Source organism: Schizophyllum commune (assembly GCF_000143185.2).
Source record: "Schizophyllum commune H4-8 unplaced genomic scaffold SCHCOscaffold_12, whole genome shotgun sequence".
NCBI classification, from domain to species: Eukaryota; Fungi; Basidiomycota; class Agaricomycetes; order Agaricales; family Schizophyllaceae; genus Schizophyllum; species Schizophyllum commune.
Genome location: NW_026089549.1, coordinates 900,036 through 924,006, shown reverse-complemented (window position 1 = coordinate 924,006; position 23,971 = coordinate 900,036). Strand labels below are relative to the sequence as shown.

The following is a 23,971-nucleotide window of genomic DNA, read 5'->3' as shown; positions in this document are numbered from 1 at the left end:
GGCTGCTCATTGACCGCACGAAGAGACGCACCTTCGCTGAACGAAACGCAGAAGACTCGTATCAGACCAAGGATTCAGCGCAGCGCCATAAGTATATCATGAGTCCATGGTGGTGGGTTTATATGTAAGATACGGGTAACGACAAGGCGACGAGAACGACAGACGGAATGCACACATAGGTTGACCAGAGAAGCGGTTTAGCGGTACAGTGGCGATGAGAAGGGGATCACTAGCGACGAGAAGAGTACCACCAGCTATGAGAACGGGGCTCGATAGCAATGAGAAGAGGATCACTAGCTTTGAAAAGGGGATCACAGAACAACAGAGACAAGCCCGCCTTGGGCATTCCTACATACCCAAACCTTAGGCGGCAGCGGCTGGTGCGCTCGCCTGCTGGGTGTAATCCTGGGGCGACGTCAGCTATGATTTGAGCAGACGGAAGAGCAAGGCATACCTCCATCTCGGCATCCAGATCAGCAGCGCTCTTGGGCGGACGCTCGCTCGTGCGGCGCCCACCACGACCGCGACGGCCAGCTCGTCCACGTCCACCCGCTGCGCCCCTTCATGCTCGTCAGCAACAGAATATATCCAGCGATGACTGCACTACTCACCTAGCAGGAGCGTTAGTAGGAGCTGCCGCAGCCGCCGCAGGGGCGACGCGCTGAACCAGAGACTGCGCGGCGGGGCGCGAGGGGTCGAAGACGATCTCAACCTTCATCGGGCGTTCTGTTGACGAAGCGGTTATTGACACGAACGGACAAGGAACCGTTAGCTCGGGGTGGGAAGGGTCGGTTGCGGATGTGAGCAAAGCAAGAGGGATGCGGACAACGACATTGAGCCGCCTCCTGGGTGACCGTGAACCTGTGCTGCCTCCTGCCGTCTCTACCCTCCCCTCCGTACATCTTCGCCGTCGGTACATGCTCCACGTCCAGTTGTTGCCCATATGCCAGTGATTCCTTTGCGGAGATCACTCTCGAGCTCCGGAGAGACAGCATGGTAGCCGTTCGCTCCTATGCGCGCCCGTGTCCTTGTCGGACAGCCATTGCGAAGCGCCGTGCCGTTCGGTATCGCAGCTCTTGGAACTGTTCGCCATGCAGCTTGGGTCGCCCTGCAGTCGCGCATGATGGCGCGCCGCATATGCAATGTAGGTCATCTGTGCGACCGAGGTACGCGTGAGTCGTTCGACAGCACAGCGACCTTTCGAGGCTTTTCTTCACTCGGCGTCTCTACTAAAGCCTGACGGCAGCGTTCGAATGCCCGTGCGCCAGAGTGGTGGGTTGTACAGCAGGAAGCAGCATCAAGGTCCCGTGGAACTCAGAAGGAGGTTTGTGCCGACGCGCAACCGAGACCATGAAGTGAAGGGGTGGGGATGAGAAGAGGCGATACTAACTGCCGTCGATGAGCCGGTTGTTGTACTGCTGGTAGGCCTTGTTGCCGTCTCCAGAACGTTGGAAGTTGACGACGGCGATGCCCTTGGAGCGACCGCCCGCGTCGTAGTGGATCATGACGGAGCGGAGGGGACCGACAGTGGTGGCGAAGAGCTCCTGGAGTCGGGGTCAGCAGCTGAAGAAAGCCAACCTCGTTATCGACACGAACCTTCACAGCGGCTTCGTTCACGTCAAGGGGGAGGTTGGAGACGATGATTTTGTCGGACGGCTGCGTGGACACGGCTGCCGGGCGCCCGGTCACAACTGGCACCTTCGGGCGGTTGGTCCCGAGCACCTGCGCCTTCGCGCCAGCGCCACGACGTGCGCCACCGCGACGGCCACCACGGGGACGGGAGGTGATGAGCTATAGCCGCAAGGTCAACATGCTTCGCCAGGCGCCACGAAAAAGACGACGACGCACCTCATCAAGCGACTTGTCCATTGCTTCTGCTGTTGATACTAGGGGCTAAAGTCGGGGGGCAACGACGAGGGGCGACGGAGGCGACGAGGGGCGGCTTTGCTGGACGAGGTGACCGTTGGGAGCAAGGGATGGGCGGAATTTGGTCGTGCTTGGCGTCACAGCTGAGGCAGACGCGTGCGCGGCCAAACACGCGCAAACCCGATCCTCTTTCTTCTCCGTCCCGCGCTTCGAATACAATGGGCGGTCGCGGAAGGGGCCGAGGCGGAGGTCGCGGCGGCGGGCGCGGCGGCTTTGGCGCCGGGAACCAACCCCCTATGGGCCTCACGTTTGCCGACATCCAGTCGTTGTCGAGGGAGGGGACGGCGCTGTATCCAGTATGTATGTGCGCGGGTCGAAAGCAAAGAAGTCATGTTGACGGGATGATAACCAGTGCAGCAGCCTGTGATGGAGGAATATACGGAGGATGAAAAGCGCATTGCGGCCCTGCAGATAGGCTTCTCGGCGCGTTTGCGCGGCTCCGCTTACTATGTCGTCGAGACCACGAAGAGTGACGGTAAGTGGTCTGCATAGATGATCGGTGGCGCGCATTTCATGCAAGTGTAGATCTCCCTCGATACTCTGATCGATATCGACAGTCTGAAGCGTCGCAGCCAACTCTCAAGCGCAAAGGCCTTCATGCACCATTCTTCCCTCCGGAGTTGCTTGAGGATTACTTCAACCCGGGCCGGAAACGACGTAGTGAGTGCCGTCTTGATATTTGTATGCTCGCAGCCCAGCTCACCACAGTGCAGACATCGGAGCGGCCAAGCTCAAGAGTAGAATTAACCTCGACAAGTTCGACGAAGGCGATGAAGAGAAGGTATGCCACCCCCACTCTTCCTACAAGCCATATCTGACATCACCTCAGGAAGGATCAGAAAAGGAAGGCTCCCAAGTCGGCTCCGACGCCGAGCAGGACGACTACGACGTCGACGAAGAGTACGACAACGACTACGCAGAGAACTACTTTGACAATGGCGAGGGAGACGACGCGGACAACCTTGGTGATGGTGGTGGTGGCGATGACGGCGGAGGAGGTATGTTGCATCTCAACGCTGCATCGTCACGCGACTAACACTTTTCAGGAGGGGATTATGACTGAAAATGTATTCCGACCAATGAGATTGTACTTGCTGTCAGTTCGTCCACGTTTCGCGTGAGCAAACTGCCGCCTCCCTGCTCTAGAACGCTATCCCTCACCCGCGAGATCTGCGTCGCCGCCCTCCCCAACCTACGCGCGTGAGTTGTACAGCTATTTTGACCTGTCCAGGGGCACACCTTGCGTATCTGCCTGCTTTTCATCTCTTCAACTGCACTGATGCTCGAGATGCGCCCCTGGACGGACCCCCGCTCGCCAGCGCAGGCTCTTCGCTCACCCCTACGCCCTGGTGGCCTCAAGCATCAAGCGTTGGCGTACTTCGGGATCGCCCACCGCAGCGCCCACAGGTCACCGGTGACCGATCGGCGCACCGGTTAACAGCACGTTCAGTCTTGGCAAACATCTACGTTACCGGTTTGCGCAACAACTTTGCCCCTGTCCCCGCTTTGAGGCGGTCGCGTCTCGACGGGCGGGGCTGATACTCGACGAGCGGGGCGATAAGGTCGTACGTGCGAGGTCGCAACGGTGGCGGTTGGTCTGCTGACCTTGTTGACCTATGGATAGCTTCTTCAGCGCGAAGGTCTGCGACCACCGAGCTTCCATCAAGCATAGGAAGGTCGTACCTTCGTGAAGACATGACAGAACGCCTTCCTTATGTAACGCATCTGCTTCTCAATACTCTGTTCTGTTGCAGCCCCGTTGGTCCGCTGACGGCGGGCAACAAACGGTGTATGAACTGACAGTGCGAGTTTACTCATGGATGGCGTCGGGACTTCATTGCTCACAGACTTCTGCAGGGAAAGGTCTACTATACTACACCCTTAGCCCTGCCCCTCCGCGCCAGCCCGCCATACCACTCGCTACGAAATGAAGACGCCCTTACCTCTATACAAATGACGCCGCAAGCCTACTCTCCCACCGTCCATATCTCTTGATCGGGCGTCCGTCCCCATCGTACGAGCGCCTAACACTTCGTCCGGCCCGGGCCTCCGATCACAGTGATCTCAGAAAAATCTCCTTTTCTGGAGATCTGATTGCCTTTCCTGGCGACTACCGGCCACGTTTTCTGACATGGCGCCCACGTTTTTGACTCAACACTGCTGAGTCGCGTCCGTGATATCGTCGCATCACCCGCCCCCCTCGCGCGTCGACTACAACCTTCTCCCGCCGCCTATCATATAAGGGCACGATGCGATTTACTGTTTCCCCGCGTCCAGCTTGCCCGTCCTCACAGGATTCGCTCGTCCTCGCAGGGTTTAACTCGTCTTCGGAGGCTCTCTCCCCACCCTCGTCGTCTGCGTCGCCTGCAGCATCCCCTCGTCAATCCCTGAGGTTTTCCCTTTGTCTGCAACGCCACCATGCCGTCTGAGCCTCTCGAAGCCGAGTTCGCGCAGCCGCCCGCGCTGTCGCGCGCCCAGGAGGACGAACTCCGCAAGCTTGAGCGTGAAGGCCCCCTCGACGTCTCTGTTGCGCCCTCCCTCAGCGAGACTGTGGATGTCACTTACGATGCGAATGCGCCACCTGATCTCGACCGACTAGCCACGCGGCGAACGCAGCAGGGTTATCACATTGTCGATTTTGAGAAGGGGAAGGGGGAGGACCCGCGAGAGTGGAGCAAGTTCCGAAAGTGGTGAGTACGATGGTCGGGGAGTTTGTTGCAGCGAGCTGACGAATTTGATAGGGTCGTAACACTCACGACGGCATTCTTGTGTCTTGCGGTCGCTTTGGGTAGCTCAATCATCACTGGAGAGTACGTCGTTAGTACGTGTCCGCAGCACGCTGCTAACTAATGCCTCCCACAGTATGGAGGGTCCCGCAGAGGACTTGCATGCTGAGCAGGAGGTCGTCAATCTCACGGTCACTTGCTTCGTTATCGGCTTCGGATTGGGGCAAGCGGCTTCCTCAAAGTTCCACCTGTTCATCGCTGATCTTTCTGCAGGCCACTTTTCTTCGCACCACTATCCGAGGTCGTAGGGCGGAAGCCGATCTACATCATCAGGTATGTTTTTCTCAAGCCTGCCAATCACTGCTTTTGTGACATGATTTGCCCAGCATCTTCTTCTACTTCATTTTCACGTTACCAAGCGCGCTCGCCAAAAATGTGGCCACCCTCGTCGTCTCTCGTCAAATCGCCGGCATTGCTTCCTCCGCCCCGATGTGCAACGTCGGCGGTAGCGTCGCGGATGTGTGGTCTGTAGAGGAGCGTGGTGTTCCCATGGCCGTGTTTTCCTTGACCATCTTGTAAGTCGCCTCGTCTCCTTCAACTTGAATATCCCGCTCACGATTTCGTAGCATTGGCCGTACGTGGCTTCGCTGGCTGCTATCTAACATTGCGTTGACTGTCCTGCAGCATGCATCGGGCCCCTCATCGGCGGTTTCATTGGTCAGACGATTGGATGGCGATGGATCTGTGAGTATCTCTCTTAGCGCCAGCGAGCGCATCTGACATCCTCCAGACTGGGTCCTCTTCATCTTCCTCGGCTGCTGCGTCATTCTCACCCTGATCATGCCCGAGACGCTTGCCCCCGTCCTCCTCCACCGCAAGGCCGAGCGCATCCGCAAGGAGACCGGCGATCAGTCTTACCGCACGCTCGCCGAGATTGAACACCGCCCGTTTAAGGTCGTCATCAGGGAAGCGCTCCTCCGCCCGCTCATCATGCTCGTGACGGAGCCCGTGATGTTCTTCATGTCGTTCTACCTCTCGTTCATCTACAGTATTCTCTGTAAGTGGACATCAGTGACTGGCTGTAGGGGGCGGCAAGGATGCTCATTGATCTGGCAGATCTGCTCTTCTTTGCTTTCCCGATTGCTTTCGCGGAGGTCCGCGGTTTCTCGCCAGGAATTACTGGCGTTACGTTCGTCAGCGTTGTGGTATGTTGCCTTTTCCGTGTTGTCAGAATGATTAGTGTTGATAGATGGTTAGCTCGGTATCTTGCTTGCGATGGTCATCGCAGTGCCAGCACAGGAGAAGATCTATGCTGCCGCCACCAAGCATGGCACGTATCCTGAGGCTCGCCTCTACACTATGATGGTCGGCTCCATGTACGCGATCTCATTCTCGACATGTTCACCGTGCTGAACGAAGCCCTCCAGCTTCCTGCCCATTGCTCTATTTATTTTCGCCTTTACCGGCGGCTACGAGTGGGTGCACTGGATAGGTCCCTGTTTCGGTGGCGGCGTTTTCGGTTGGGCCATGATCCTCATGTACGTTGCACCTCTCCTACCCTTTCCTCCCGCCATCTCACCTGCCTCCCTCAGCTACATCTCGGCCAACTCCTACATCGTCGACAGCTACAGCAATTTCGCCGCCTCCGCCATCGCCGCAAAGACGCTCATGCGCTCCGAGATCGGCGCGATGGTGCCCTTATACGTGAATCAGATGTTCCACAACATGGGCTTCCAGTACGCAGGGCTCCTCCTCGCGCTCATCTCCGTCGCGATCATGCCCATCCCCTTCGTGTTCTTCTTCTACGGCGAGCGCATCCGGCAGAAGAGCAAGCTTGCGACGAAGACGCGCAAGTTGGCGGCGCATGATCCGGAGGTGTTGGCGAAGGAGAAGCTGTAGAAGTCGATGCGATGAGTGATCGTCGGTAATGGGTGATGTAGAGGAGGTAGAGGATGCTAGAGGAGGTGGAGGGTGAATAGAGGTTCTGGTTGGCTGTGCGACACCTAACGTGTATCCTGCGCGGTCTTGGGAAGACCACCCACATGTATCATATACTACTGCTCCAGGTAATGCATAACATATCTTCTATGAGCTCGCATGTGGCTACAGCTTTTCGACATTGGTCGCGTATACCTCAAGCAGAGAGCATAGGAATCGATGTATCTTGGCGCTGCCATCTGCGTGGACTTATATACTGACTCGATTCCTAGGCTCTCTGTGCCACAACGGCGACGAGTTCCAATGGATGAGACCCGTTAACCCCCACCTTGAATTCCCTATCCAGCTCATCAAGCAGCGCGTCGTATTCTTCGCCCGACTACACGATTCCAAAGCCTCCTTCCTAAACAATGGCTTGCTTAAGACTGCGACATGCTCCAATCATGCTCTGCCTAGCCACGATCGCCTCCGCCGTCGATCCAGCCATCTCGATCTGTACGAGCTCCGTTCGCATGTTACGGAAACCGGCGTCCTCAAGCATCTGCGGTACGAGCTCGGCGCACGTCCAGAGCATGCCTCGCGCCTCGTACAACGCGCGGTGTGCATCCCAAAAGCGCTTTCCGACAGGGCCGTGCCGTAGCCATGATACACCAACCTCAATGAGTTGTGCCCATCCACCCGGCTTTAGGACGCGATGTGCTTCTCCGATTGCTCGGCGCACAATGAAGATATGAGCAGGCGCTGGTGAACGAGGTCGAACGTGCTGGACCACTCCTCAGGCAGTGCAGTGATACTGTGGACAAGGAACTCGGTGTCTGGGGGTGGGGATACGGGGAAGTTTGCTGATTCAATGTCGATGCCGGTGAAGCTAGCATCTGGATATCGAGCAGATGCTTGCAGTGTCCAGATACCTGAAGGCCGCTATAAGCTGGTCTACCCTCCACCCGTGGTCTTCACAAAACTCACCTGTTCCGGTCGCGCTATCCAGGACCTTTGTGCTGGGCAAGATATCTACCGGGGCCGTGATTAAACGCCCATCAAAGGCGCGTATGATCATGTCATGTTGCGACTGAGGCCTGAGATCGTCAGACATCCCAAGCAGCCTGGTATATTGGAAAGAACTTCACTTCTGTACCTCCTCCGAATCGTAGGTGAGCAGATAATGCGAACGGTGGCTTTCAGCTTCCATCGCACAGTCCTGAGGCCACGGGGATGGCATCTGAGCCGGTCAGTAGCGTCCTTTATACGGTCACCACAGGGACGCAAGGAACACCTTGCTGCAATGACCGCGTGAAGGGCTGGACAGCGGGGTGTTATCAGGCTTTCTACGCAGCTGATAAAGCCATTTACGCGGTGGGCGGCGCGATTGGGCTCTTTCTAGGTCGATATCGACGCTAGTATTGACATCGGGTGTCGTTGTGCCGCCAATGTACATGAGTTCTTGTTTGAGGCGAACCCGAATCCTGATAATGCGTAGTTAGTACAAATCTATCCCAAAAGCCCTCCTAAAGGACATCTGACCGTTGTTCGAAGGACGCGATAGCAATCTCGGGTGCACAGGTTGGAGGGTAGGACAAGCAACGAGAGCATGTCGCATAACAGGTAGCTCTGCAATGAACCGACTGCGTGAATATCGTCCTGACGAAATGAATTATCAGGGAGCAGGCGCCGCCCTGCAGGACGCTGCCGAAAGCAGAGCATAGGTATACTCCGCTTCATCGAGAGCTTGCGGACAACAGGCCCCCCATGGAAGCACGATTCGTGTTCTTCAAGGTGTGCTGGTCTTATTTCCTTCTGGTTTTCGCGCTGAAGTTCACCTGAAGCGTGCTTCGTGAGGGAACGACCCAGGCAGCAAATCGCGAATCGATTAGAAAATGATTCTGAAATGCATTAGCGCCCTACAAAGAGCCCTTCGACATGCCTGGTATACGATAGTAATCCTCCCGTGCCCTATATTGTACATCACGACTGGTCCATCATGCGGTATAAGGTCTGCAGGACTTCCTCCCTGTCCGGTAAAGTCCTGTTCACGACTGCCAGCGACGCTGTCTTGTCGTCCATGGTAGCGTGGAAGATGAGGCGGGCGACGACCTCTCCCTGAGAGATGGTCAGTCAAAAAGAGAGGGAAAAAACAAGCTCGAACGTACCAGGTCAACCAGTATAGCGACGACAATCAACCCTGTAACCAGGGTCAGATAGACGATAGACTAGTCGAGTAGGAAAACTCACAAATGACAATCCAAGTGATGCGTTCCATAGCCGAGTTGTTCAGGTGGTCGTGGATTGCGTCCAACTGGATAGATATTAGCACATATGCACAACGATACATCGTCGTACGCACGAAGTCGCTTGCCATCATGAGCTTCTCGTTGATGACCTGCACGCGTGGGCCAAGCTCCATGTACTCCCGCACCGCATCGTACAGCTCCTTCAAGCTTGCCTCGCTCCAGAAGAGCTCAGGGACATCGAGGACATTGCTAACTAGGTTGACATCGCGCCGCAAGCGGAAGAGGCGCCCCGTCAACTTCAGCGCCTCATGCCGCTTCATCTTCAATTTTCCCGACATCGCGAGCTGCTTCGGGATGGACAGCGTCTGCGGCGACGACAGCACGCGCTGCGCCACCGTCTCAAAGCGCGCCAGGAGCGTCGACTGCGCGAGCGCGTGCGCGATCGAGAGCTTGAGCAGGTGCGAGTGCGACTTCAGCGTGAAGAAATCGTTGTAGATGCGCGGAAAGGGAATGTGCGGGTCGACGGTGTAGTGACATTCCTCGATTTCGAAGTCGTCGGTGACGAAGGGGCGCTTGTACACAGAGACGTTCGCAATGTCGTCGAGGATGCTCTGCTCCTGGTCCTCGGTGAAGCCGAAGAAGACGACGACGCCGTATTCGAAGAAAATGGCTTCCGCGATATCGCCGGCGTCGTGGTGCTCGGTGTCGTGGTGAGGGACTTCTTCGGTGGTGGGTGATTGCACCCGAGGGGCGGGTGATCGGCGCGCTCTCGGTGTTGCTGTTGAGTCGTCCGTCTCGTCCTCGGAGCTAGCGCCATTACTGCCAGGTGATTCATCCGGCGTGAGGAAGGTCTCCGAGGGCGGAGATTCGACAGGGTGCGACGTGAAGTATGTGCCCTGGTAGCCATTCTCCTCTGCTTCTGACAGTCGCACGGATATCCTGCCCTCGCGCTTCGGCGGTGGCGCGGACGAGCGAATATTCGAATTCGGCCCATACCCAGGAAGGAGGGGAAGGTGATACATCTTGCAAGACAATCAATACACAAAGCTTCTATCCCATAGCACAATTCACGCACCACATACAACGCCTCATCGAACGCGCGCGGCGCGACATTATGCTCACGCGTGAGATACGACGACAGGTGCTTCATCCTGAACCCCTCTGCGACGCAGTAGGCCGTAATCCGCTTGAAGCCCGCCTTCTTGCGCTCCTCCTTCGACATGCGCTCCGCTTCGCTCTTGTACTCGCGCACGCCCGCGTCGGTTTCGTAACCAAATGTCGGGTCATCGACTTCTTCGGGTGCCAGAGGTTTTGTTTGCGGTGCAGAGGGCAGCACGACGAGCTTCTGCGAGGTCTTCGAGGTACGCTGGGCCTTCTGTCCTGGCGCCAGACCGGAGGCAGACGAGCGCCGCGGGCGGTTGGCGTCGCTGGTAGACGCGTCCTTTGGCATCGTGAGGGACGACAGGCGCGTCTGTCGGTTCCTCGCCGCGCTTGACGACGGGAAGCGAGGTGGGGGCCCCGGTCGTTGCATATCGCCGCAGCTCAAGGATATGCCAAGACGAGATGGCGGTCGAGAACAAAGAGAACAATGGGAACTTCCCAAAGCGTCACCAGGACGTCATGTCGCAGTGATCTTCGTCGGCCCAAAAAGGCACTCCCCCGACGTCCGAACTGTGAAAGGCTTTCGCATGCGGAATATTACACGATTATTGCAGGTATTAGCTTGTACAGTAGTCGTAGATCGCAGCGTCCGCCGCAGCCATATCACATATCTAGGACATCCTGCTCATCTAAGTGTGCTGTAGCTCATGTCCATCTCCTCCCGCCATCAGCGTCGTCGCTATGTGTTCATGACCCCATTCAGCCGCTCGTCGTACTTCTTCAGTAGCAAGCGCTCCACCCAGCCGCCTGGCGGGAAGAGCTTTTCCCACTGGTTATGCAGGTGGATGCCGAATATTTTCCTCGTCAATATGAGGTCGAGGTCCCCGCCGTCGTCCATGTCCAGCCCCATCAGCGGCTTTACTCCCCTTCTGTTATCCGCATCGGTTACGAAGGGATCCGGTAATCGCGTGTCTAGGCGACAGCTGCGGCCCTCGGTGAAGCAGAAGGGGAGGACCTTGAAGGGCGGAATGCCGACTGCGACCAGTCGGCGCCATAGCTTGAAGTAGAGCAGGGAGCCCCAGTCGGTAGACTTGGGCCGTGGCGGGGGCGAAGTGGCCATTATGTGGAATGCTTCGCAGATGTAGGGGGAATGTCGGCGGAAGCGCATGAGAGCGCCGTTGAACGGAGTATACGGTTTGTCTGAGTGCATGTCAGTATGAGCGTGTACGAGCGAAGGTCTGCCGCACCATAACAGTCCCATTGCGTGACGAACTCGTGCTCGAGCAGCGGCTCGAGATCGCGCGTGAGCAACGAGTCCATGTCCACCCACACGCCTCCGTAGTTCCACAGCACGAGAAGTCTGATGAGGTCGCCGTCGATCCACGCCTTGTCGTCGCGCGTCTGCAGCAGTGGCAGCACGCCGTCGAGCTCCGTGCCCTTCGCCAGCCCCGGAATATCGATCCGCTGTATCGCGAACGCGTTTGGGAAGCTGCGCACGTACTTCTGGAGGATGGGGTTGTGTGAGAGGTCCCCGTTCGACCAGAGCACGAGACGCGTGCGGGCAATGTTCTGCGTCGCGAAGAACGACTTGAGCATCCATTCCTGGCGCTGGCCGAAGGGGGCGAGGTCGGCGCGCCAGTAAGTGTGGTACTGGGTACGCTGATCGACGGGGAGGGTACCCACGCTAAGATCGAGCAGGTCGTACATTGTTGGACCCTCGATCGTCCCAGCGAAGTTGTAGCAGTCGAGACCGACGCGCATGGGCAGCCCCGCATGTATCTCCGTCTTCTTTGCGCCGTAGACGTGCTGGGAGATGTTGTAGCCGCTGCTCGGGCGGTCCGCGGAGAAACAGCCACCGAGCGGGGCCAGCTCTTCGATCTCGCGTGCGACCCAGCGCCTGCTGTAGAACGCAATCTCGATGTGCGGCTCGTAGAAGTAGAGGCCGAAGAGGAGGAGGAGTAGGGGCAAGCCCAGGAGGATAAGTGAGCGCCAGAAGCGGCCCATGTTGCGGAAGAAGCGGAAGACGCGCTTGTGGGGTGGATGTCGGAAGTATGGAGGGTATCGGGACGGGCGCTGGTGCGCGTGGACGCGCATCGCGGGGGAGGGGGAGCGGGGGACATCGTGCATTTCGTCGAGAGTGGTGGAGCGGGTGCGGTTGAAGAGGCTTGAGTTCGAGTTGAGACGGTGCATCTTGGGCGGCGAGTCGTTATACATTGGCAGGTCATTGTGCGCTCCCTGAGCCATTTTCCACGCGGCCGCGAGGCGCCGCCACCAAAGCCACACTTTGACCTGCTCGGGCATGGCGAAAGGGAGGAGCATTATGGTACAGGCAGGCGCATTTCTTCGTCAGCGCATGGGTTCTGGTGGTCAGAGGAGAGACGCACTGCTCAAACGCGGTTATGCAATGCAGTCGCGAGAGACTCTGATTCGGAAACGTTCCGGGTTTTTAGCGGGATGATACGTCCGCCATGGGCGTCAGAACAAAGAACTTCCCTCCCATTCGCAGCAGCCAGAGCTCGGAGACCGCGCGCCGCCAATCACGTGGGCCGGTTTCGACCAAATATTTGTCGCCTTTTCTGGGCTGCATCTTGTCCTCGACGCTCGCCACGCCGAATTTCTGACCTTCGACTTGGCACTGCAGACGCTGGAAACATTCCCTGTGAGTCACCTTCTTCAACATTCTCGGCGCGCCCTCGGCTAATCACATAAGTAGTGCATGTCATTGTCATCTGCTTTCTATCAGCAAGCCCGCCGCGCCGTAAATACGCGTGCATCCACGGTTTGACCCCGAATTTCTATACCGCCATACGTACGATATCTTGCGAAACGGACGCCGTGAAATCAGAGGGCATTGAATGGTGTCGAACTCCGTGTGAAGGCGGTGCGGGGCATACAGTTGAATTTCGGTCTACGATCCATCGACCTCGACCTCCAACGAGAGATCGCCATGAACGTCGTATCTGTGCCCAGGAGGACCAGCACTTAGTCGTGCATTTTAGCTGAGCATAACTTCCGCCCAAGGAACCTTCGGCCTCTTGTCTGCCTCTGCGACCGTGCTCTCAGCTGTTCTATGGCAGACCTATCTGCGGATCCGATTCGCGTATCCTTGGCGTGCTCCGGCCATCGATTTCTGCGGCTTCCTCCTACCTCTGCACGACCTCTGCGGGCTCCGAACGCTCAAAGACTCCGAGGGCTTGCTGGGCTCTGCTACTACGCGTTCCTTATATCAATATAGCAGCCTCCTGCAAGATGGTCAGATGCGCTGCATGAAGCACCGGATCAAAGCTTCATCGACCAAGCTCTGCGTCGGCCACCTGTGAAGCCGGAAGACTGGCCTACATTAGCGACACTTGCGACACCCGACGTCGGCCTTGACGGGGATGAAGGGCTAATCGAAACTCACCAGACGCATCCGGCCTGACTAGTGAGCCTTTCATGACCCTGGCGTGCATGCTGTTCATACTGCTAGTACAGTAGGGCCTTCCTTGCGTCCCTGTCGAGGCGGTATAAAGGACGCTGCTGACCCGCCGGATGCCAGTCTCAGAGCCCCGGAACATGGACGCCAGCAGACATCCCGACTATCTGCTCACATACGATGCGGCGGAGGTTCAAAGGTAAATTCATCTGCATGGCTATGCTGGTCGCTGGACTTATTCAACACTACCTAGGCTCCAATTGCAGCACAATATGATCATACGCGCCTTTGGCGGGCATCTTATTGTCGCCTCCATAGAACTCTCACCCGGGATGAACGTCCTCGATAGCGCAGCGGGAACAGGTGCGTCTGAGAGAGGCCATGAAAGGGAGAACAATACGGACTCACAGCAGACGCTTAGGCGTATGGACTCTTCAGGCTGCTGCCCAACACCCGAACGCCAAATTCTCCGGCATCGACATCGAATCTAGGGATTTCCCCATCTCGCCGCCTTCAAACGCCCGATTCCTAGTCGAAGATATCACTGCTTTACCAGAGGAATGGTTCGACACATTCGACCTCGTCCACCAGCGCCTTCTCATTGCCGCACTTCGCGCTGAGGAATGGCCGCAAGCCATCGCCGAAGCGCACCGCGCGCTGCGACTCGGCGGATGGGCTCAGTTCGTCGAGTGCAGCACGCTATGGCTACGCGGACCCATCGCGAGGTGCTTCCTCGAGATATACCGCGCGCTATACAACTCTCGAAACATGCTCCTGACATGCGCGGAGGATATCCCGCAGATGCTCGAGGATGCCGGCTTCCGCAACGTGCGCAGCGAGCGCGTGTATATCGAGATGGCTGGAACGACGCCGGAAGCGACTGCGGCCAGGACGACCATCGTCGGAGTATACAGACAGTTTAAGGACGCGATTATGCAGGCGGGGGGCTTCGGTCTTGTGGAGTCGGGAGAGGAATATGATGCACTGATGAGCGAGCTGGAGAAGGAAATAAAGACGGGAATCGACGGGACTTACCCATTGGAGTAAGTCGCCGTCGTGGCACAGAAGCCTTAGGTGCGATGTTGGATGTGGTTATAGAACGCTACCAAAGTTCGTATGCTAATCATGTCGACCGCCTGAATAATTGTAAATCGCCACCTTCGTCCCAAAGACTTATCGCCAGCCTCAGACGCGCCTCATATCCTCCCATATTTCTGCGTATTCTTCCGGCGAGAGATCATATTTGATGCTCACAGTACACGGTCTACCTGAATCGAAGAGTCCTTCCCTGGCCGTTAGGTCGTACTGACCGACAACTGTATAGAGGCTGACCGCGCGCAGCGCGCCGTCACGAGAAGCGATCGCATCCGCCAAACTTTGGAATCCATCCAGCGGACGACACACAAGGGTCATAATCGTCAATTCTTCGAGTTTCGGGACCAGAGGCAGCGCATCTTCGCGGATGATGAGAGTTGTGAAGAGTTCGATTAGCAGTGCGCTAGCATCCCCGTCGTCAAAGAGCTCGTACTGGAGCCTGAGCCGCAGCACGCGCAGGTTTGGGCAGGCGACCAGGACACGAGAGAGCGCCTCCGCACTCGCGGCCTTGTGATACAGGTATATCGATAGAGCTGTAAGCGAGCAGGGGCCGGCGCTGAGTGCGTTCGCGAGCTCGTGAACGGACTCTACTGTCTCTAGATGGCCGTAGATATGACATTCGGTAAGCGCAGGTGCCCGCAAGGTCGATAGGTCAACCGCGGCGATGAACGCTCTCTCCAGGCTGGGCAGGTGGAGCTGAGAGCTTCGTTGCTCGGAGGTGAAGTCATTAACAAGTACGGTCTGAAGCTCCAGCGCGCGGACGTTCTTCAAGCCCTTCAGGTCATGGAACTGAAGCGGCAGCAACGGTCTCGCAGAATAGCGAATGAGCTGCTTCCACGGCAAGTCAAAATTCTGGCCGACGTGCTCGAAGGACTCCAGAGCCGGGCACTCGACGAAGAGGCCGCGATACGGATCCCACTGTGCGCCAATGATATAGCCTCTGATGTAAATGGTGGCCCTTCTCAGGAGAGGAAGGCATCCGCGGATCGAGGTGAGGTTGCAGAAGTGGTTGTTCCTCAGCGCGATGTCGGCATGTTCCCAGCGCGTGCTATGTGATGCTAGGAGCTGCAGCGCCGGTACTAAGCCTGAGAGGGGCGCGATGCCGTGATTTCGTACGATCACGGAGAGTGGGAGGTCTCCGGAGCGCTCGAGGAGGCTCTGCAGGCGCGCGATCACGTCCCCGAGCGGATGAGGATAGATGTTGAGGTGTACGTCCGTCCAGAGGGTCGGTGTGCTGAGAGCTACATGGCGCCAGCGCTGGCAGACGGATGTCACAGACAGCGGGCCGCCGCGAACAGAAATGGAATCCAGGGCAAAATCGTAGTATTTGACGCGACAGTGGTCGAAGATGTCGAGCAGCGTCTCCGTGGGGAGCGACGATATGCGTCGCTCAGCGCCAACCAGATCTGCTTCCATGGGCCGAAATGGTGGATGAGACGGAGATAGTGCCCGAAGATGGCGAGGTTTTGAACTGGCAGAAGTAAAGCACAAAAGCAACCAAGGGTGGGCGACAAGATTAGCGATGGTTCGGCAAGCCGGATGAGCTTTACGCACAGGCAAGACTTCCTCGTTGAAGAAGCAGGATACAATATCGCTAGAAGGTAAAGTGCACCTTTTCTAGGACGACGCCTTGTGTGTTTGAGAGAGTAGAAGGGAAGGAGAGGGCCCCACGTTTTACTCACGCAATCGATATCGCTGACTCAGGCACCGGGCTCGGCGCTGGCGACAAGATTGGGTCCAAGCAACGACCTCTGCAAGCACACGGTTTTTGCTTGTGGTAAAGGCATACAGTGATACCCATGAAGCTGAAGTTTACTCTCAGTTAGATGAGGCATTGGACGAACCAGGGAGAACGGCAATTGCCGACCATAACTTTTTCGGAAGCGGCAACTGCCGCATCTTTCCTGCAAGCAACCACGACGGCCTTCGAAATCGACATGTCTGCCTTTCTTCTCGGGTTGAATTCACCTCTGCATCTGTGTCCTAGTACAGGTCTCGATACTCCTATGGCTATGTAATACACTGCGTCGTCCCACAATTTTCCCAAAACTACATGCTAATTGTACACCTCTTCTCGTCTCGAGTCAAAGGGCCTGCGCAGCTTCGATCTGGTCGGAATCTGTCTGTTTATTGACCCAGAACTACGCCGCGATTCTCAGATCAACGACTTTGGTTAACATTGGCCGTACCTCCCGACCGCGGTGACGCCGGTCGATGTCGTTGTATCCCCACCAGTAGGAAAGGACCGTGATGCCCATGAACGCGCCAATTCCGAACATCTGCAGAGGCATATCAGCATGTCAACTCTCGAGTACGTGCAAGTATTATAGGCATTACCATCCAACCCTTCCCGGGCTCCTGCGGGAGGCCTCCCATGCCTCCCATGAAGTGCGACGGGTTGGCGCCGAACGTCGCCGAACGATAGTGGCTAGGGTACATGGTCGTTCGAGACAAGTATGTGGCAATTCTCCCTCGCCTTCCTCACTTATATACGGTGTCATGTCGGTCATGGGTCGAGCGCAGCTGTATTCGAGGCGGGGCGCGCCCTGCGCCCCGTGACACAGAAGTTCGAAGTCGCTCCAAACTGAAGTTCTCCCCGGTTATAGAACGGCCTCGCTGGCAGTCAAGAGGTCAGGAGCTGCGAACTCAAGACCTGCTCCCTCCATATTCAAGAAGCGCGTCGCGGGAAAGCTCAGTAGGCGCAACCGCGCTGGCGCACGTGGTATGACGGTGGGTGGCTGGTCAACGGGCACGCGCTTTCACGACTGTCTGACTTGCCACTTTGCAAGATCCTATGCACCCCCGAAGCCACATCATGTCCGAGCGCGTGACTTGCAAGTTCTTCATGCACAGTAGAAACTCGCTCGCAGCAGTCCTGTCGTTCTTCGACTCATTGGCGACTTTGGACGTGCTCTTCACGAGACGTCCGTACAACTTCAACCCTGGCTTGTCACGTCTGAACACAATGACGCGTACAGAGGTCCGGCGGTCATCGCGCAAGAACTTGGGTCATCCGCATCCGACCCGCATATGAAGCTTTTTTTTCCTCGACAAACCCAATTACTAGTTTAGCTACCTACCACGGATCTCTCTATTCCGGTTCTTCGCTCAAGCCTGACCTAAATGTATAGTACGTCTCTACATCGGCTATGGATCGGTATCATCGCTTGCCGGAGGTCAGAGCCATTACCAACTCCCATTGGCACTCCCTCCGACAGAGCTCTTGATTCCCTGTGGTCTTCCCGCGGTCCCGATATCCCAAATGAACAGTAACATCCCCAAACGTCTGCCTCAGGAATTCGACGACGTCCCCTGCACTCGAAATCTCGCACGGTGCAGTCAACACGATGGTCACGCGCCGATTGGCAAGAGGCTCGCGAGGAGGCAGAGCCGAACTGGGCGGAATTGTGGAAGCGTCAATTTGCAGCCGCATCTCCTCAATGTTCGGGCAGAACTTCGCGAAGGAGGAAAGTGTTGCTAGAGAACAGGTGGGGTGGGTGGTCGCGTCGACGTCGACTGTGATCCAAGAAAATCGGCGAAGCTTAGGCCATGATTTAGCCCAGTGTTCCCACTGCTCTTCGGCGATGCGTACGCCGCGGAATGTCTCAAAGCGCGCGACTTCAATGTGCGGGAAATTGACGAGAGGGGCAGCGTGGTCGAACAGTACCGGCTGGGGCTCCCCAAGATCAGGCACATCGTAAAAGCATCGAGAGAAATCCACTTCGAGGAGGTGGTCCGGGTTGCAATGAAGTCCGAGTGCTGTCACTAGCGTGTGCAGGGTCTCAGGGCTCTCTCGCCCCAGGGTCACGACGGCGAGCTTTCCCAACGCGCGATCCTTGCCGGTTTCGATAATGTCCTTCGCATCCTCCAAGGACACCTTGATGAGTATAAGCCTTCGAAGAGCGGGAAAGGCATGCCGAGGGTATCTCGGAGGGCCACCACTCCATGACATTTGCGTGGTAAAGGCGAAGCTGACGTCGACCGAGCTCAGATTTGGGAAGGTCGCCAGGATTTCCATCACTTTTGAGTGGCGAGGGAACGGCAGGACGAGAGTGACTTCAGTCAATTGCTGGCAGCGAGGAAGGCACTGAAGCAGAGAGTCTCGCGCGTGCTCGTGTAGAGAGTAGAACGCGGGCCCGTCTCTAAACTCCATGATGGAAAGTCTACTGATCTGCGTGCAGTGGTCCAAGATGCCACCGAGCGCGAGCGAGTTCCACAAATCAAGTTCTTGGAGGTCGGATGGTATTGTCGCCTTGAAGAGTTTGATGTAATCAAGATACAGGCTACTTTGGCGACTGAAAAGACGCTGACGCTGTGAATAGTCGAGGAAAATGCGGAGCCGGCGCAATGAAGGCAGAAGGGTGGCAGCAGGAGGACAGTCGATGATCCTTCGCAGGACCGTGCGCGGAATTTGGGGCAGGCAAAAAATCTTAATGAGCGAGGTGAGCTTGTAGATGGGCGTCCAGTGGTCTACCGTTAGGGGCAGCCTATCGATCGGGAGCTGCGAATGGAGGTTAGCATAAGGAGTCTTGCGCCACAGCAAGTGCTGACTCACATCATCTAATTTCCCATAGTCCTCGACCTTCATGCCTGCAATCCACGTTCATAAGTATGTACGCTACGATGCCGACGTAGTGCCTACCGTTCCATACATCCACCGGCATGAGTTTGAGAAGGGTATCGATACCCGCAACGTTCCTCCAGATAAAGGGATTCGCTGACTTATAGCACGCTTTGCTAGTCAATGCGAGACGGGCTAGGTTGCGCAGCTCCAGGTATCCGACAATCATGTCATGGAGTTCCTGAGGGAGGTCGAGGAAAGAGGCCGACTCGACTGGCATTCTGATCGAATGACGGGGAGTTGAGTGCGACTGGAAAGGCGGGTACAGGCAAAGCGGACAAGAAGGAGAGCGAGCAAGCCGGATGAACACCTTTTAAAGGCCATGTTTGTGGCTCACGTGGATGGTACCTGCGGTCAAAGCCACAATGGACAATGCTGAAGCATGAATGAAATGCTGGTCCGTCGAAATGGAGCCTTGCACACTGCATAGCAGCACAATAGCTGGACCACAGAACGTTCGAGACGCTCCCATTGGCCCCTAAAAAGCATGCATGCCTTGCTCATGCTGAGTAATTTCGAGTACCAGGTCTGCGCGCGTAGATGAGAGCCCATACTTGTTCAGTAAATAAAAGTGCATATTCGTCCCACCATACTACCTAATCATACCATTGACGGCTGCTTTCTTTTCTTCTTGGGATGAACAAGGTCATTGCGCGCTTCCGACTTCTTCAACCCGATGAGTGAGTCATTGCCTGAAAAGATATGTTCGTTAGCTTCTGCTCGAGGCCGGTCACAGCAACACGTACTCTCTCCCGCCTACAAATCGTCAACAATGAGCCGACTCCCCGAAGTGATATACTTCGTCGACACGCCAAGAGCGATCAGTGGCTGCGCTAGCAGCTCTGTCAGCTGTGCCTTGAGCGCCGCCGCCTTCGTGTTTGACGCCTTCTTCTGCCGCTTGCTCGGCGCTTCGCTCTCCGAGTCGCTAGAAGAGCAACATCAGTAAACCGCGCCGCGCACATGATAGCCCACCCTTACGACATGAAGTCCGAGTCGAGCTCGACCTCCATCGCGTCCGCGGCCTCGCGCATCCACTTCCGCTCGTGCTTCTCCTTCTTCACGCGGTGCTGCGCCGTATCGATCTGCTTTGCGAGCTGGATGCGCGCCTTGAGCTTGTCGAAGAGGCTGCGCTCTACAGGGAGCTCAGGAATGTCGTCAAACTGCAAAAGGAGCGTAAACCCCTTGACGACCACTCATCCTCGACTGAGGACTTACGCCTCCCGACGCTGCTGAGCAATGAGCGCGCAACCTTGCGCTCATCCGGCGCGCACATGAGCATGCTGAAGCCCGCCGCGTTGGCGCGCGCCGTGCGGCCGTTCCGGTGGATATACGTCTCGGCCGAGCGCGGTATCTGGTAATGCAGGACGTGATCGACCGCGGGTATGTCCAGTCCGCGCGCGGCAATGTCCATCGCGAAGAGTACGCAGTTCGGCGTCGACTTGAGCCCAGTGAACCATGGTCGGCGAGCAAGGCCAATCGCTAGAGCGGGAACGCCAGTCACATGAGCGGCTTTGCCATAGACCATCCGCAGACACCCACCTATAAATCTTCCCAAGAAGTTGGTGGCGCATTTCGCGTCGAAGCCCGCGCCGCCCATGGACTGCGGGTCTTCTTGCGATTCAAGTTCGCCTTCAGATCTTTGCTGTCTCTTCGTCGTATCGCGTCCACGAGTTATCCAATATCGATATGACCTCAATCATGTCTGGTGAGACAATCATTGAGCGGAATCGGCGACGAAAATTGAGGAGGAAGGGAGGGAATAGCTGGGAAGATGAGGCATACTTACGGTGTGCTTATGCAGTTTTGAGTATTAGCTAGAAGGTTGGAGAGCGCCAGCCAGCGCGGCCGCGGCCTGTGCAAAGACCTCTCCTGTTGCCATGAAGGACTGAAGGAAGCGGCGGTCGGCAAATGCCGACCACGTGAACTCCTTTTCCGTGATCCGGCAACTGCCGCATCACTGTTGCAACCGACGACGACGGCCTTCCACATCTCTGGCCTGCACCTTAGGCTCTGCAAGCCATTGACAACAGGCATCTCTCAGAATTGTGCCTTGAGAGGGTACCATATCGGCAGGACTAGCGTACACCGCGCGGAATTCGTTTCGCTCGAGAATTCATGCTAATTGAACATCTCTTCTCGCCTTCGCGTCCTCATAGGGCTTGTGCGGCTTCGTGCTGGTTGACTTCAGTATGTTTATTGTCCCAAAGCTACGAAGACGCATCGGACTTGCCGCTGGCATCTGCGGATATGAACGTGTTGCCGTACCTCCCGACCGGTCGATGTCGTTGTATGGCCACCAATTGGAAGGACTGTGACGTCCATAAACGCTCCAATTCCGAACATCTGCAGAGGCCTGTCGGAAACCCGACGTTTAGATACCTGTAATTGCGGGCATCACCACCCAGCCCTTGCTGGGCTCCTGCGGAAGGCTTCACCTGCCGCCCATAAAGTGCGACGGGTAGGCTAGGGTGCATGGTAATTTAAGACAGGTATGTGGCCTATCCATCAGGCATTCGACGTTTATATACGGTGTCATGTCGGCCATGGGTCCAGCACGGCTGTATTCGATGCAGCGCGCTCTGCGCCCCGTGACACAGAAGTTCGAAGTCGCTCCAAACTGGAGCTCTCCCAGGTCATCGAACAATTCTCGCTGGCGGTCGAGAGGTCAGCAGTCGTGGTCTCAGGACCTGCTCAGTTCATATTCGAGAAGTGCGTCGCGGGAAAGCTCACTGTCAGGTCTGTGAATCCGAGTGGGTGCAACGGCACTGGTATGACGGTGCGTGTCTGGTGGACGACCACTCCCCTTCGCGACTAGGTCTGACTTGGTTACCCTTCCTGCGCAGACTCGAGGTGACGCCGTGTCCGACGCCGCGACGCGTGACTTCCGTATTCTGCGGCCACAGAAAGACAGCGGAAATACGAGCCAACAGACAGATACTTCAAGTAGGAGGCGACATCCTTCGTCGCCACATATTCTCAAAAGGTTAGTCAATTTTCCACCCTCTTGAACGCTCGGCGCTCGCCAAGGACTTGAACTCCTCTCAATACGCCCACAGGCTCGCGATGGGCCTGGTCTGGTAGTTGTTGTTCTTCGACATCGGCAAATTTCTGGCCTGCTCTTCACGAGGTGTCTGAACTCTGATTCGAGGCTACAGTCAACACAATTGTGCGTCTAGAGGTCATTAGTGACGTCCTCTGCTCGCGCCGCGCAGATTCTCCGAGAGCCATGAACCGGTCAAACGCCAGCTGAGCCACTGGCCACGCTGGTGCGCTACGACCATCCATGTATGTGCCGATCAGCACCGAAATAACGATCAGCGCTTCGGATCCCGCTCAAAAAGGAAGTGCTTGTTGAGAGGGAATGCTCTAGGACACTAAATTATGGTGAGAACTCGATCTGCGTTGCATGGAGGTTTCATGTGCTCCCTATACTCACCTCCACCATCCCGGTTTCCAGATACCGCAATATTCTCACGTACTAGGACTTCACCGCGCGTGAAATTTCCCATCGCGTAGTTGTTCGAGGGGTTTCGAGCGAGAGTCGCGTCCGCAAGGTCAAGCGACTAGAATCCTCCCCTTCACACGTTCGTCCCTTCTGTGACTGCACTTCTAACGGACGATGCGGTCAATGGACGTCGCCATGTATTCGTCGGTGTCGGTCACCTCGTCGTACAAAATCCAGCGGAGTCCCGCTTCGCAAGGCTGCGCTGACCAGTGTCTATGAATGCTTCTCCGGACGCCCGCAGGCTTTGCAGCATGGTAGGCGTCAATGACTACGTAGCCGCCGACATACTCACGCAAGTAATTCACAGAAGAAGGCGTTGTTCACGAGCAGCTGTCTGCCCTGTTCTCGGCGCCTGGAATCAACTGTACATACCGAAGTCCCCATGAGCTTACGACTCTATCGCAAGCCATACGTGTACGTCTTACTGCGTCAGGCGGTCAGCGCAAATTCCTATGGCAGAAGTAGCGCTCCTTGCCTAGGCCTACCCTGGTCACGACCGCCTGTCGGGTGCTGTCATAACTTCTAGGTCGCTCGACCGACCCAACCCGCGACGCTCGCAGGCGAATCCGAGCCCCCATCTATGGCAAACCTTCCAACCAGCGGTGCCACAATACAGGACGCAAATAACTGTCTCCCCTCCCATTCACCAGCTTTCGCGGGAGAAGGCGACAACGACCCTCGATCCCACGGCGCGCACGCTGGGCCTGAACGATACACAGCCGCAGCACACCCATGACTAGGCGCTGAATAGGCACGACAACTCTTGGGGCCGGGCGCGTCGCAGATATCTCTAGCGCCGATCGAACGTACGCGCAATCTCTCGCAATCACCCCGTAGCAGACGACTACGTGCCCCTGCGACGACGAGGCGCTTCAGTTAGTTCACTTCTTGTAGAGTTCCTCTCGGCAGTCTCCGCTCGCGCAACATAGCCTGACACCTAAGCGAACCTTACTTACCCTAGGCGCTCAGCCTGTGGCGCTGCCACAAGTATACAGCTTTCGGTGTGTGCCCTTGCACCTTGCCTGTCGTTAACTAGACTGAAAATGGCTTCGTCTCACTGGTCAGCTCAGTAGGTGCCTCGGGTCGTTCAGGACGGTGGAACAGAGTTTCGTTCGAATAGTCGCGGCCCCGCCTCAGTCGGAACGTACCTCCCTGTCGTGTAGTCTCCTACCGCCCGCCGACGCTCTCTTCGAACCCACAGGAACACCCCTCAACACCCGCCCCGCGACAGCGATTTATATGCCCGATTTCGCATGTGGCCTGCAGACGGAGATTCCGCTTGCGCTTCTCCGCCTTGTCGGCGACTTGCACGCCGCCCTCCGCTGCAGCGGCGTCGCAAGGGCCAGGGGCTCTGTACGGGATCCTCCTCTGTCGGCGGTCATGCGCAGGTACGCGGCTTGGCCAACTCTACTATCC

General features: G+C 56.7%; 12 protein-coding genes across 12 annotated transcripts; 4 read left to right on the top strand and 8 right to left on the bottom strand.

The window, feature by feature from the left end:
• Window positions 1–73: 73 nt before the first annotated feature.
• Window positions 74–1,974, bottom strand: SCHCODRAFT_02640902 (uncharacterized protein). Its single transcript, XM_003027519.2, has 6 exons — window positions 1,849–1,974; window positions 1,597–1,791; window positions 1,391–1,544; window positions 612–726; window positions 455–560; window positions 74–405 (listed from the first exon to the last, which is right to left on the bottom strand). Exons 1-6 carry the CDS (start codon window positions 1,867–1,869, stop codon window positions 364–366), a joined length of 633 nt encoding a protein of 210 aa, XP_003027565.1. The 5' UTR covers window positions 1,870–1,974; the 3' UTR covers window positions 74–363.
• Window positions 1,975–2,068: 94 nt separating this feature from the next.
• On the top strand, window positions 2,069–3,113 carry SCHCODRAFT_02681137 (uncharacterized protein). Its single transcript, XM_050346735.1, has 6 exons — window positions 2,069–2,226; window positions 2,279–2,401; window positions 2,452–2,586; window positions 2,640–2,707; window positions 2,756–2,924; window positions 2,973–3,113. Exons 1-6 carry the CDS (start codon window positions 2,085–2,087, stop codon window positions 2,987–2,989), a joined length of 654 nt encoding a protein of 217 aa, XP_050197969.1. The 5' UTR covers window positions 2,069–2,084; the 3' UTR covers window positions 2,990–3,113.
• A 1,046-nt stretch (window positions 3,114–4,159) lies between these two features.
• SCHCODRAFT_02640893 (MFS general substrate transporter) lies at window positions 4,160–6,737 on the top strand. The gene is made up of 12 exons (XM_050346177.1): window positions 4,160–4,616; window positions 4,668–4,736; window positions 4,789–4,875; window positions 4,926–4,985; window positions 5,039–5,227; window positions 5,279–5,286; window positions 5,337–5,396; window positions 5,443–5,709; window positions 5,769–5,857; window positions 5,910–6,028; window positions 6,080–6,190; window positions 6,245–6,737. The coding sequence occupies exons 1-12, from the start codon at window positions 4,345–4,347 to the stop codon at window positions 6,549–6,551; spliced, it is 1,638 nt and encodes a 545-aa protein (XP_050197968.1). The 5' UTR covers window positions 4,160–4,344; the 3' UTR covers window positions 6,552–6,737.
• Window positions 6,738–7,274: 537 nt separating this feature from the next.
• SCHCODRAFT_01175504 (uncharacterized protein) lies at window positions 7,275–7,809 on the bottom strand (the record flags this gene model as incomplete). The annotated part of the gene is made up of 3 exons (XM_003027518.2): window positions 7,275–7,501; window positions 7,557–7,659; window positions 7,726–7,809. The coding sequence occupies 3 exons, from the start codon at window positions 7,807–7,809 to the stop codon at window positions 7,275–7,277; spliced, it is 414 nt and encodes a 137-aa protein (XP_003027564.1).
• A 743-nt stretch (window positions 7,810–8,552) lies between these two features.
• On the bottom strand, window positions 8,553–10,349 carry SCHCODRAFT_02516628 (DUF155-domain-containing protein; the record flags this gene model as incomplete). The annotated part of the gene is made up of 5 exons (XM_003027517.2): window positions 8,553–8,687; window positions 8,738–8,769; window positions 8,820–8,883; window positions 8,932–9,840; window positions 9,894–10,349. 5 exons carry the CDS (start codon window positions 10,347–10,349, stop codon window positions 8,553–8,555), a joined length of 1,596 nt encoding a protein of 531 aa, XP_003027563.1.
• A 309-nt stretch (window positions 10,350–10,658) lies between these two features.
• On the bottom strand, window positions 10,659–11,923 carry SCHCODRAFT_061049 (uncharacterized protein; the record flags this gene model as incomplete). Its single annotated transcript, XM_003027516.1, has 2 exons — window positions 10,659–11,119; window positions 11,167–11,923. The coding sequence occupies 2 exons, from the start codon at window positions 11,921–11,923 to the stop codon at window positions 10,659–10,661; spliced, it is 1,218 nt and encodes a 405-aa protein (XP_003027562.1).
• Window positions 11,924–13,474: 1,551 nt separating this feature from the next.
• SCHCODRAFT_02705669 (S-adenosyl-L-methionine-dependent methyltransferase) lies at window positions 13,475–14,381 on the top strand (the record flags this gene model as incomplete). Its single annotated transcript, XM_003027783.1, has 3 exons — window positions 13,475–13,533; window positions 13,588–13,697; window positions 13,756–14,381. 3 exons carry the CDS (start codon window positions 13,475–13,477, stop codon window positions 14,379–14,381), a joined length of 795 nt encoding a protein of 264 aa, XP_003027829.1.
• A 21-nt stretch (window positions 14,382–14,402) lies between these two features.
• On the bottom strand, window positions 14,403–16,198 carry SCHCODRAFT_02640881 (uncharacterized protein). Its single transcript, XM_003027515.3, has 3 exons — window positions 16,112–16,198; window positions 15,984–16,058; window positions 14,403–15,900 (listed from the first exon to the last, which is right to left on the bottom strand). Exon 3 carries the CDS (start codon window positions 15,843–15,845, stop codon window positions 14,520–14,522), a length of 1,326 nt encoding a protein of 441 aa, XP_003027561.1. The 5' UTR covers window positions 15,846–15,900; window positions 15,984–16,058; window positions 16,112–16,198; the 3' UTR covers window positions 14,403–14,519.
• Window positions 16,199–16,347: 149 nt separating this feature from the next.
• On the bottom strand, window positions 16,348–16,887 carry SCHCODRAFT_02640876 (uncharacterized protein). The gene is made up of 3 exons (XM_003027514.3): window positions 16,767–16,887; window positions 16,619–16,708; window positions 16,348–16,570 (listed from the first exon to the last, which is right to left on the bottom strand). The coding sequence occupies exons 1-3, from the start codon at window positions 16,866–16,868 to the stop codon at window positions 16,514–16,516; spliced, it is 249 nt and encodes an 82-aa protein (XP_003027560.2). The 5' UTR covers window positions 16,869–16,887; the 3' UTR covers window positions 16,348–16,513.
• Window positions 16,888–17,217: 330 nt separating this feature from the next.
• SCHCODRAFT_02692925 (uncharacterized protein) lies at window positions 17,218–19,478 on the bottom strand (the record flags this gene model as incomplete). The annotated part of the gene is made up of 4 exons (XM_003027513.3): window positions 17,218–18,930; window positions 18,985–19,019; window positions 19,072–19,263; window positions 19,472–19,478. 4 exons carry the CDS (start codon window positions 19,476–19,478, stop codon window positions 17,590–17,592), a joined length of 1,575 nt encoding a protein of 524 aa, XP_003027559.2. The 3' UTR covers window positions 17,218–17,589.
• Window positions 17,219–17,548, top strand: SCHCODRAFT_02640874 (uncharacterized protein). The gene has a single exon (XM_050346176.1). The coding sequence runs from the start codon at window positions 17,245–17,247 to the stop codon at window positions 17,461–17,463; it is 219 nt and encodes a 72-aa protein (XP_050197967.1). The 5' UTR covers window positions 17,219–17,244; the 3' UTR covers window positions 17,464–17,548.
• Window positions 19,479–19,528: 50 nt separating the features above from the next.
• On the bottom strand, window positions 19,529–20,298 carry SCHCODRAFT_02089668 (uncharacterized protein; the record flags this gene model as incomplete). The annotated part of the gene is made up of 4 exons (XM_003027512.2): window positions 19,529–19,742; window positions 19,797–19,975; window positions 20,032–20,210; window positions 20,266–20,298. Coding segments are annotated over 3 exons (381 nt in total), but the record flags the coding sequence as incomplete, so codon positions are not given.
• Window positions 20,299–23,971: the final 3,673 nt, after the last annotated feature.